The sequence below is a fragment of the Pyxicephalus adspersus genome, chromosome 7 (genome assembly GCF_032062135.1).
Source record: "Pyxicephalus adspersus chromosome 7, UCB_Pads_2.0, whole genome shotgun sequence".
Classification (NCBI taxonomy): domain Eukaryota; kingdom Metazoa; phylum Chordata; class Amphibia; order Anura; family Pyxicephalidae; genus Pyxicephalus; species Pyxicephalus adspersus.
Genome location: NC_092864.1, coordinates 27,111,203 through 27,122,760, shown reverse-complemented (window position 1 = coordinate 27,122,760; position 11,558 = coordinate 27,111,203). Strand labels below are relative to the sequence as shown.

Genomic DNA, 11,558 nt, shown 5'->3' with positions numbered 1-11,558 from the left:
TAACTAGTTTTAGGTCCTGGATCTGTCATCACTGCAGGGTGGCTGTGAATATGCCCCCATTGGTGAGGTCGGGTACTGATGGTGGGAATATGCCCCCATTGGTGAGGTCGGGTACTGATGGTGGGAATATGCCCCCATTGGTGAGGTCGGGTACTGATGGTGGGAATATGCCCCCATTGATGAGGTCAGGTACTGATGGTGGGGATTTGCCCCCATTGGTGAGGTCAGGTACTGATGGCCATTGGTGAGGTCAGGTACTGATGATGGGAATTTGCCCCCCATTGGTGAGGTCAGGTACTGATGTTCTATGAGAAGACCTGGCTCACCATCCCAATTTACCCCAAAGCTGTTCAGTAGGGTGAGGTCAGTGGTCTGTGCTGGACACTCAAGTTCCTCCACACCAAACTGGTGACCCCATTTCTTTATGGAGCTAGCTTTGTACCCCTAAGCACAGTCATGGGTGAACAGAAAGGGGTCTTCACCAAACTGTGACCACAAGTCTAGAAGAGCACAATTATAGTTTGCAGGAAACTGTTTTGCTCATCCTTGGTTTGGATATCGGCCACATTCACAATGTTACAATCGCTGTACAAAGTCTTGTGCTTACAGCTGATTGTCATTTCCTGTCTGAAGTCCACACAGTGCTCAGCGCATTTTAGTGTTTTATGCTTTGGTAATGTATTTTGTTGATCCTGATGCTGTCCTCGCTACTTCTGAAAAGTGTTATTTCCAAGGTGTGTCAAGGTGTGGGGGGAAAAAATTACCCCCACAGAGTCCAACTTCTCCTCATGGTTGGAGGTACTGGCAAGCTGTCTCCTGCTGTGAACACTGAATTGTATGTTTTATAATAAATACAAAGTATTATTAGTACAATCATTGTGTGTTTGTGGAAAGAAAGCAAGATAAACAAGGAAATGCTGCAAACCTCAATTTTGTTTTGTGTTCTCATAATCTCCCAATATGCGGCTTCTTGTTCTAAGCCGAGTACAACTTTTGTGAGCTTCTGTTGCTGATGTGCCATGTGAGTCCTGGCAAAACTTTCTCAGAAATAGATGGGGGAAGGGGGGTTGGGTGAAAGGCGCAACAGAGAAAAGAAAAGCTCCAATTTGAACACACTGTGCTTTTCTTGATGTATTTGGTGCATTATACCCTGTGGCAGAAGCCTTAAACATCAACTCACTACTGGAGGACTCTTCTCCTTTCTCTATAACGCTCCTCTTCTTAAATACTCTGCCCTGCTGAAGGACTCTGTTCCTTCCTCTATAACTCTCCTTTCCTGAACTACTCTGCTCTGTCATCCATATCTCTCTTCTCCTGAAATACTCTTCTCTGCTGGAGGACTCTGCACCGCCTTCCTCAACCTTTTTACCCTTGAGGAACCCTTTGCTAAAATCAGTTCATTTTAAGTTCCCTGGGAAGAGTTCCCCCTTACAGACATCTACAGATGTCATTGGTCTCCTCCTCCTGGCTTTCCCAAGTAGTGTTGACACCAGTGCAGGCACCATCGGAAATGAGGTCAATGAGCCCAATAAGGAACCCCATGAACCTCTTGAGGATTCCCAGGGTTCCTTGTAACCTTGGCTGCGAATGGCTTCTCAAAAACAATAAATGAAATATCCAGTAGGTAGAGTCCATCTAGTAATGGTTATCTTTTTGCAGAGGTTAAGGTACAAGGTGCAGCTGTCACCATGCATGGCCACAGCTTCAGTGCCTTCCTACATATTTGTGCCTCCTGCATATGGTCACCAATTCTGCTATTGGAATCTTTTTGCTGCTATAATGTTTTCCTCCACACCGCACCACCAACACGCAGAGCGCTGCAGAAATCTGAGCACCCTGAGGGGATACAGAAGTGACATCACAGGTCAGCACATCTTGGAGCTTTCCGTTGCTGCAAGCGATTGGTTCTCATTTTGTCCCAATGCCTCCCCAGCTTTGTAGGATTGACTGACAGCCAGGAATTGGAGAGTAAACTTGATGAAGTGCTAGCTCTTCCGGTTTCTATGACACCAGCGCCTTTACTTGACTTGGGAGGTCTGACGTTCTCCAACCCCTGCTTAGAGGAAAAGCCTGGGGAGCAGGCGGACGTCCTGCCAGGTCAGTGATCGGTCTTATTGTTCTTTATAGAAAATTTCCAGGGGCTCCCATTGCTTAGTTTGCTTTGGTTGGGGGGAGTGGGAGTTGCATTGGAGGTCATGTTTTTATTGCTGGAGGTAGGAAGAAAGGTGTGTGTGTGTGTGTGTGTGGTGGGGTTGTTATCAGAATAATGGGAAAGATTCTCCTTATACTGCTTTCCCCTAAATTACAGCAGATGGTTAATCCTATATTAGAGTAGGGACTGAGTGCAAAGAAAGTGGCTGAAGATGTAAAGTCCAGATTTAATTTTTTTTAAAAGCCAACACATTTTGGGGCTTCAAATGATCTCCCTTCATCAGGGCTCAAACCTGCTAAACAAAGTATGTAGGTATTTAGTGGGCTAATACAAATCCGTTCTGTTTCTTTCTGCTGTTCTGAGCAGAGCAAGCTGTGGGGGGAGCTGAGCTGCTGACAATGAATTGATAAACTTCGATGTTTGTGTTGTAATGTTTGAGAATAGAATTTCTCCAGAATACCCGCAGCTGTGGACATCAAAGAGCAGTTGTTTAATACTCATTAAATCTGTAAAATGTTACAGGTCAATCCGATGTCCTTTATTTTTCCTTAGGATAAGAACTGATAACGGACGTCTTGTAGTTCATAATGACAGTGGGAAATTTTTGCAGATGGGTTGGGTTAGCATTTTAGCATTCCGGAGTCATTTCAGAAGTACAAAGGGCAAATTCCAGCTTTTACCTAACAAGCACCCAGAGTGGTCATGTGATGGCAGGTCACGCGTATGATGGTGGTTATTGGCTGCAATAAAGTACAATAGAAGGAAAACCATTAAAATTCTTTGGTTGATATGAAGTCTTATGATTGTGGTTATTTTCCAGCATCTGAAGATGTAACTGTGAAACTGAACAACGCAGAGGCCAATAATGGAGCCCTTCCTGCACTAAAATGTAACCTCAACGTCAACGTTGGCAAACAGGTACGGTACCGCTAGCAGTCCACAGACACCGCAAGGTCCAATCCTTCGAAATTGTGCAGATGCATAGAATGACTGCGGATTTGATCAGACATTTTCCATTTCTTTATTTACTCCATGTTGTTTTTTTCCAGCTCCTCCTGTTATATTCTAAACATAGTGGAAAAAAGAATTCCAGCAGAGATGTTGGTTCTCAATAGCATCAGATGCCCATTTTATTGCCAGCTGTAATGTCTGGTCAAGCGATCCCTCCCGTCTCATCAGGTTGCACATTTCAGCTATTTTTCAAGTTCCATATTCACACCGTGGTCTATAGACACAAGTCGGAAGCCAGTTGAATTGGTTGCAATCTTCTATATGGAACGGCCATTTCACCATATTTGTTCAATAAAGTAAAGTTTGGGTCTGCAGTATATTCCCAGATCAAATCCATTTATAATATTAGCAGAGATACAAAGAGCTTTTACAATTCTTGCTATCATATTTCCTTAGCTTGTTTGTACCATAGCAGGACCTCAGTAGTGGCCTTTTCCTTACTGGTCACACTGCTCTGCCACTGCCCAGCCTCTGAGTTCTCCATTTCTTTATGTAATAGCGCAATCTGATCCCTGCTCCTTGTGTGTTGTAGGAGGACACTGTGAAGCTGGTGGAGAAATGTCTCAATAATCAGATTGAGGCTCCAGCGTCGGCTCCGATCTGGCTGCCTACAGATATGAAGAGCAATATTCTGAAAGCCCAAGCCGATTCTGAACACAAGGTAGGCATTTGGCATGTATGGCACGTGTGAAACCGATTTCAGCTGAACTTTTATCAGTGTATGAAAAGAGAATGTAACCCTTAAATAACAGCCCAACCAGGTTATTTACTAACTAGAGATTATACATACTAGCATCATACATGGTATTCAATATGTAGGTGTGAGTAGAAGAACAGGAGAGGGAGATACCAAGCCTGGTATTCAATGCCAGCCTTGTATGCTGGAGGGTTACAAGGTTTCCCCTGGTAGGTGGCACAACATACCTGAGGAACAGAATTTCTGTAAGTCACCCTCTGCTCTCCACCAGAGCATCCCGCAAGGAATAATGGGTCAGTAATCCTAGTGGCCCCCAGCCTTCAGTCACTGGTTTGTGGCCCTCAGGCTCTCCCCACCAGGGGTGATCGGTATTGATGGCCTCAATGTTGGAATGGCTTTCACACAGGAACACAGAGTCAAGATGGAGTAGTTACAGTCTGAGGTCAGGGCAGGAGGCAATCACCAGAAAAATCAAAGTAAAAATCCAAAATAGAACTGAAAGCATGCTGGGCACAGCAGGGGATAATGCAATGATGATCCCCCAATCAACAGGTTTAAGTAGGACTAAGCCAATTGTAAGACAGGATCACAACAATCATCTAATCTGCTCATTGGCTGTGGGACCGACTGATCCCCTCCAGTGTGCCGGGGATGCAGAGGTGACAGAATAGGTATGACCAAAGGGAGACCGGGGATGCTGCAAGCTGCTAAACAGAGAAACTGTGGGCTGAGTAATAACAAAGAAAATTCATGTGAAGTGAATAAACAAGGGCACCACTTTCCTAAGGGCTATTACCTCCTTTAAATAAGGGCTTCAGAATGTATGGCCTTGTCTGGGAATCTTAATAAAACAAGCCAACACGTATTGAGGCCCTTCACCCCTTTTATCAGGCCCAAGCAACAATTTGCACGGGAAATGAATCCTGGTTATGTTTGTTTTGCAGGTCACAAGAGATGATTTGGTGATCAATACCAAGAATCTAATCCTTGAAGATCCATCTCCTAGGTCAGTGACCCCAGAATATGTTTTTCACCTCTCCATGGGGTAATCTTGGTATTAAAGATTATAATAATCACCTTTTTTTTTTTTTAGAGGGGTAACTGTGAAGCTGAATAATCTCACCCAATAACAGGAATTCCCAGAACTGCGAGAAACTCCGCCTCCTGCGCCATGTGTATTCCTAACGTAAGTCGCCAATTACATTGTCTGATGTGGAAGTTGATTCATTCCTGGCTAATAGTTGGAATCCAACCAGATACCTTACAATAAGACATGGCCCAAGGTGACCAAAGGGAGTCAACCATTAACTCATATTGCAGTCTGGGCATTTCTGTCTACCTGGAGGCAGCCAAACACCAGGAACCCAACATCCTTCAATCCAACTACTTTGTCTTTTCCTCCTTCAGTTGATTGGTTGGTGATAGAACCATTCTAACAAGATAACTGACCAGATTTATTAAAGCTTTCCAGCCCCAGAGAAGATATACACTATCATATGAGAACCTAAATGATCCGGCAAACCTGGAATGGATTTCTTAAAATATTTTGCGTTTAGTTTTCTAGATTCAGATTCATTGCTGGATCACCCAGGTTCTCCCATGATAGTTTTCCACCAACAAAATGCACAGACAATAACCATGAGGAGTTGTCAGAAGACTGGAACACTATACTAATACATTTGTTACTGGCAGATCTGTCTGTACGCTGCCACAGCCTGTGTAAGCTATATAGAAATGTGAGGTTGGCCAGTGCAGCACAAGGACGGAAATATGAGCTCTTATCTCTGAAATTTTTATTATAGAAAAGAATCTCATTCCTTCAACTGGACCGCATATCATCCTTGCTGCACAATGCAATACAGAATACTCATCACCGTCATTGTGATAGTTTTATTAGATTGTACAATTCGGTCTGTGTGTTGGCTGTGCGCCCTGCACTTCTTCCTCCTGGCAGGGGTTGACCCCAGAAGTGGCAGAATGGTTTATTGTCATCTTTCCATCCTCTATAACCCACATTGTAAAAATGTTGCAGAATGTTTTACAGGCTGTGTTGTGTCTGGAGGGGATTTGGGGTGATTGGCACATTTGTTACATTGTTGCAGTGTTCCGGTTGTAAAAAAAGAAAAAGTTAGAGATGCTTTAGGAGTCGATTCAGTCAGATGCTTTAGGATTAGATTCAGTCAGATTCTATATTCAGACAGATGAAATTTCCAATGCCCGGTCCCTGTACGGCTGTCAGTCATGTAATGCACATGTGTTGCTGTGCACAGTGCCATGCATTGTGTTCAGCAGTCCAGTATTGAGCACCACAAGTGCATGCTGTGCTTTTACCATATTATGCATTGCTTTGCATTTATAAGTTGCATTTGGTGCTATTAGGAATGAATAGCAACCCAATGCACCATCACAAGAAAATGAATTGTAATACTTACCTGTCCAGTATCAGATCCAGATTACAAATCCTTCAACAGCACATAATCTGTTCTGAGGTCTGTCTTCAACCCCCCCTGCTCTGCATTGCTCGGAGTCACTTAGATAATTCTACTGATTTTATTTTTCGTCTTTAGAAACTTTGGCAGTCAGGAATTCAAAGAACCGAAACTTGAAAACACATCGTCCCCATCCATGGCATCAGAAGACGTGTCGGGTGTAAAGGTGGGTACAGTGAAATACTGGTGTGTAGAGGGGGGGGGGTGTCATATATTGAGGCGTTCTGTAGTATATCGAGGGGTTTGTATAACGTAGGGGTGTTCTGTAGTATATGGGAGAAGCTCCCCCTCTCCCCTTTCTCTCCTCTGTGCAGTCCCATGCCCTCCCCCCTGCACTTGCTGAGAAGACAGATCCCTTTCCTTTTGCTCTCTGTGATTTCTAAATATAAATTGCAGCCCCTGCCCAGGGTCACTGAGAGCACCTCGTGTTCAAAACCATTTTTTTATCTTCAAGATGACAAACATTTTGGCTCCTCAAGCCTGGAGCTGCCGGCCATCTCCAGCCATACAGAGGTGTCCATACAATGAGAATGAATTCTGATTGGTAGCTGGGGCTCCTCTATATTTCAGCTGCTGATTTTTATTCACATTTATTATTTCTGATTTTTATGCCTCATTGTAATTTAATTTTTTTGCTTTTCTCACTTCTGCAGAGCCCAATTGAGGATCTGGATAGCCTGCTGGCGATGCTCACAGAGAACCTCATCGACCTCACAAGCACTGCCCCTCCAGCGGTAAGGGCTTTCATTCAACATCGAATTCTTAAAAATGTTATTCCTTCTAGAGATGAGCTGATCTGTTGTTTCCTCTGCAGGTTCCATCGTACACAACCATCACACCCCGCTGGAATGTACCAGTAAGTGCAAATCAAATGACCCCATCAGCAGGGTAAATAAAGCTAACAATATAATCCAATGGGGACACAGATAATTATTTCATATATCTCTCCCCCCCCCCAGCTGATGTACTCATCTGTGGGAAGGTCTAACACCATCTAGCCCCCCCCCCCCCTTTCATGTATTGGTAGTCTGTTGATTTAGCTCCACATGTGGGTGTTAGTCTGAGCCTGTTAATCCCCCCCCCCCCAGGGCTATCGGTATGATGTCTGTATGTAACCTCTATCCGTCCTTTCACCCCGCAGAGTGCACTTGTTTCTAACGGACACCTGGCAGGAGACTCCAACCTTCCTGCTAAAGTCCTGAATAATGCAATAGACCAATCACCAGCCGGTGTGGAGTCACCGAACCTTCTACCTGCTGCAGGCGCAAGGTCAGTGGTCGCCCTATTGCCTACTGCATCCAAATTTTATCTGTTATGTGTAAACAGCGCTGCGTAATATGTTGGCGCTATATAAATCCTGTTTAATAATAATAATAATAATAATAAACACCTATGGGATCTCTGTGCTGCCATATTCATTTTGTGTGTTTTTTTTTTTTTCCCCTGCAGCATGATGGTTACCGAGGATCCGCCCAGACTGCGATGTCTGCTCACTACTGAGCTGTGATTGGAGGACCATGGAACCACCAAATTTGTACTGTGATTTGGATCGGCACCAGATGGACCACGGACAATGGGAGTAGAGAGGATGCTGGGAGATGCTGGATGGACTGACCAATAGATTGATGACCTTGTGACTTTTTTTTTTTTTTTCCCCCCCTCTTTCTTTCCTTGAAGCAATACACTGGAATTTTCTGTGTCCGGCCCTCTCCCAGTATTCCAGACATCTGTGATTTATGAAGGATTTTTGTTAACATTCTGCTGGGAGCCGCTGGATGATTTAGCGGTAATGACCGGCATTACACTTCTGTGATTGGTCCAGGCAGTGGGGGGGATGGGGTCCAGATGATTGACAATGGGGAATGGGGTTCCTTTGATGGGGTCCTGTGGTCTTCTCTAGGACTGAGCTGGAGATGGTCGCATCAAATGCGATCCGTACACTGCAATCTGCACCCAAGCCCCAGGCGCTTCTTTTGCCGTCATCTTTTGTTTTGTTTTTTGTTTTATGGGATTTTATATTTTGTAACTTTTTTTAATCTCCCTGTCCTCTAGAATGTTTATTTGTAGGCGGAGCCACAGAAACAGCCAATAGAAGCAAGATTGTCAGAGGCGTGGCTTGTCTGTCAGTATTTCAAGAGCTCGGAGCTTTTCCGACTGCTGCTATTCGTTGAAATATTTCAAAGGAGATCATTGCTGGGCATATGCAGAACTGTCATTTGTGATCTAAAGATTTTAATGCAATGGAATGCAATGCATGTCTCCTGGACAAAAGGAAGTGGGTGGGACTTAGAAGATACTGGGAGGTGAGGGATGTGATTGGAGGAGGAAGGAATCCTAGGAAAAGGATAAAGGTGACTTTTGGAAGTGAATAAGTGACACACCAGCCAGATCTAGAGAGCTATACACTGACCTGGAAAGTTGCAGCAGGTGATTTGCAGAATTCCCCTACCATCTATAATGGCGCAGAGACCGAATATCTAGCTTTCTCCATTTTCCCCAATACATTTTCCATAAATTAAGCTAGCACGTTTTGGGGACCTGGAGACTTCTTCAGGGTATGGCAGGTTCACCTTTGTAGAGTGATGATGAAAAGAAATGAAAGCAGATCAAAGCTGAAACATTTTCATTCTTCCTTTTTAAATGAAGTCTGGAAAAAATATAATGAGACCCCCACAAAGAAAAGTTTTGGCTTTAGATTTACTTCAATTGCTTTGAGTTGCTCCATTGATTGGATTGTTTTTTTTTTTTTTTTTTTAAAGTTCTATTTAAACCTTTTATAACAAAAATAAACCCTATTTGCAATCTGAAGGGATGGATGTTGTTGAGGAAAACCCCCTCCATTTCCTGTAACGTGGTGGTGACGACATTCCAATCACCTGTACAATATACACAGTTACCTGGCCAATGTCATTTCACTGATTTTCCTGTGGGGGGCAGAGCTGGGACTGTACTGTATATTGCTGGATATTGTTACATTGTTACTCTTCTGTAATGTTTGTTGTCACTAATTGTAAAAATCATCTGAGGTGTAGAGGCTGCAAGATGTATGAAACTGAACTGGGTTTGGCTTCCTGATGCACTTCCCGATGTAACCGAGGGAATATTACAAACATGGGACAACCCAGGGGTGGGGGACATAAACCTGCTGCCTAAAATGTGATAGCTGGAGTCTGCCTTTCATTACTTTGTTTCTTGAAGTTTATAGGGTGACAACGCTATTTATTCTGCAGTGAAATTCCACAGCAGCGTGGAAGTGGGAAGGTTGGCTGTGACCATGCGCCTGGCGGCTGCATTATTTTGTGTCACCTTTCCCCCCCTTCTCTATCACATAGTTAACTTAGTTACATAATAGATTTGGTTGAAAAAATACATAGGTCCATCAAGTTCAACCACTATGGAAATAAACATATCCCAGATATAAAATCCTATGGACATAGTTGGTCCAGAGGAAGGCAAAAAAAGCCCTGGTACAATTTGCTTCAACAGGGGAAAAAAAAACCCTTCCTGATTCCATATAGTAATCGGATGTTCCCTAGATTAACAGTCTCTGTGTTTTTTTTACTATAAAGCCTTAATACCCAGTTATATTCTGTGCTTCTAGAAAAACATCCAGCTTTTTCTTAAAGCAATCTATAGTAGTTGCTGAAACTACTTCCTAAGGAGCTGATTCCACATTTTCACAGACCTTACAGTGAAGAATCCCTTCCTTATCCGGAGCTTAAACTTCTTTTCCTCCAGATTTAGAGTGCTATTTGTTCTTTGTAATGATCTCAAAGTGAATAATTGGGAAGAGAGTTCTCTATATGGAGCATTTCTATATTCATACAGGGTGATCATATCCCCCCTTATACCTCTCTTCTCAAGGGAGAAGAGATTCAGTTCAGCTAATCTCTCCTCATAGCTGAGCTCCTCCATTCCTTTTATTAGTTTAGTTGCCCTACTCTAGTTTACTACTTTAGTTGCCCTAGTTGCACTCTCTCCAATTCCACAATGTTCTTTTTGTGAGCTGGTGCCCAAACTGGACTGCATATTCTAGATGTGGTCTGACCAATGTTTTGTACAGGGGCAGGATTATGTCTCTATCTCTGCAGTCTATTCCTCTTTTATTACAAGAAAGTACTTTACTAGCTTTAGATTGTAGCTTAGGGTTGCATGCTGTTAATAGGTCTATGATGTACCAGAACCCCCAGATCCTTTTACATTTCTGACTACCCCAAGTGTATTCCCCCTAGACAGTATGAAGCATGCATGTTGTTAGCTCCCAAGTGCATAATTTTACATTTCTCAATATTAAATGTCATTTGCCACTTGGCTGCCCAATCAAACAGTACATCCAGGTCTGCTTGTAGATTATAGACATCCTGTATGGAGTTTATTCCATTACATAGTTTGATGTCATCTGCAAACACGGAAATGGTACTTTTAATCCCAAACTCTATATCATTTATGAAGGTGTTAAACAGTAAAGGTCCCACCACTGAACCCTGGGGTTACACCACTAATAACCTTAGACCATCCTGAGTATGAATCATTAATCACTACTCTCTGGATGTGATCTTTTAAGCCAGTTCTGGGGTACAGTGTCAAATGCTTTAGCAAAGTCCTAGTACACTGTATCAACTGCTATTCCACTGTATACCTGTTTTTTTACTTCCTCATAAAAAGAGTACTCACCTGCAGTAACATTTTTATATTTCTACCCCAAATCCTGGAACGTCCTGGAATTTGTGGTTTTGATTCCTCCAGGTCTGATCTGTGTTCCCCTAAGATATGAGGACTTAGGATTTTGTCTGCTTGTTCTGTTCACAAAGATTTGACAAGAACAGAATGAAAATGTGTGGAAGTTGGGTGGTGACACTCAGAGTGCCCAGCAGGTGGCAGACTTTGCCCAAGACCCCATTGTGATGACTGTTGGTGTCACTAACCCCTTCCCGTGTATTCTTTACAACACACTATTATTTCCTGTTTTTGATATGTAAATCTTTTACTATAGATCAAATTGTAATTTATTTTTGGAATTTCACTACTTTGTTTCATAGCGGAAGGACGGCCACGTTTTTAGTGCTGAAATTTTTTGTTAATCACCGGAGATTTTGGTTGTATTGAATATTTCCTAAATATACAAATGTGAAATCTCTGCCTGGCTCCGCCTCTTGCTATGCTGGGATAAACCAAATACAATATGAAGGGGGGATTATACCAAATCTAC

The 11,558-nt window shown here is 43.0% G+C and overlaps 1 protein-coding gene across 2 annotated transcripts; it reads left to right on the top strand.

The window, feature by feature from the left end:
* Nucleotides 1-243: 243 nt before the first annotated feature.
* Nucleotides 244-11,486, top strand: LOC140335368 (band 4.1-like protein 5). Of its 2 annotated transcripts, none has more exons than XR_011921688.1 (6): nucleotides 244-2,097; nucleotides 2,973-3,070; nucleotides 3,696-3,824; nucleotides 4,805-4,866; nucleotides 4,954-5,046; nucleotides 6,428-6,515. XR_011921688.1 is itself a non-coding variant. In XM_072417932.1 (6 exons), the coding sequence occupies exons 2-6, from the start codon at nucleotides 6,486-6,488 to the stop codon at nucleotides 7,854-7,856; spliced, it is 339 nt and encodes a 112-aa protein (XP_072274033.1). In that variant the 5' UTR covers nucleotides 4,954-5,046; nucleotides 6,428-6,485; the 3' UTR covers nucleotides 7,857-11,486. The 2 variants fall into 2 exon arrangements, 1 of the variants encoding a protein (XP_072274033.1); XM_072417932.1 differs by lacking the exons at nucleotides 244-2,097; nucleotides 2,973-3,070; nucleotides 3,696-3,824; nucleotides 4,805-4,866 and adding exons at nucleotides 7,003-7,083; nucleotides 7,164-7,205; nucleotides 7,491-7,618; nucleotides 7,799-11,486.
* The last annotated feature ends 72 nt before the right edge of the window (nucleotides 11,487-11,558 follow it).

Coding starts and splice junctions, on each gene's coding strand:
- LOC140335368 (XM_072417932.1), top strand. CDS start 6,486: ATGGCATCAGAAGACGTGTCGGGTGTAAAG. Junction 7,084..7,163: donor CAAGCACTGCCCCTCCAGCG/GTAAGGGCTTTC, acceptor TTTCCTCTGCAG/GTTCCATCGTACACAACCAT. Junction 7,206..7,490: donor CACCCCGCTGGAATGTACCA/GTAAGTGCAAAT, acceptor TTCACCCCGCAG/AGTGCACTTGTTTCTAACGG.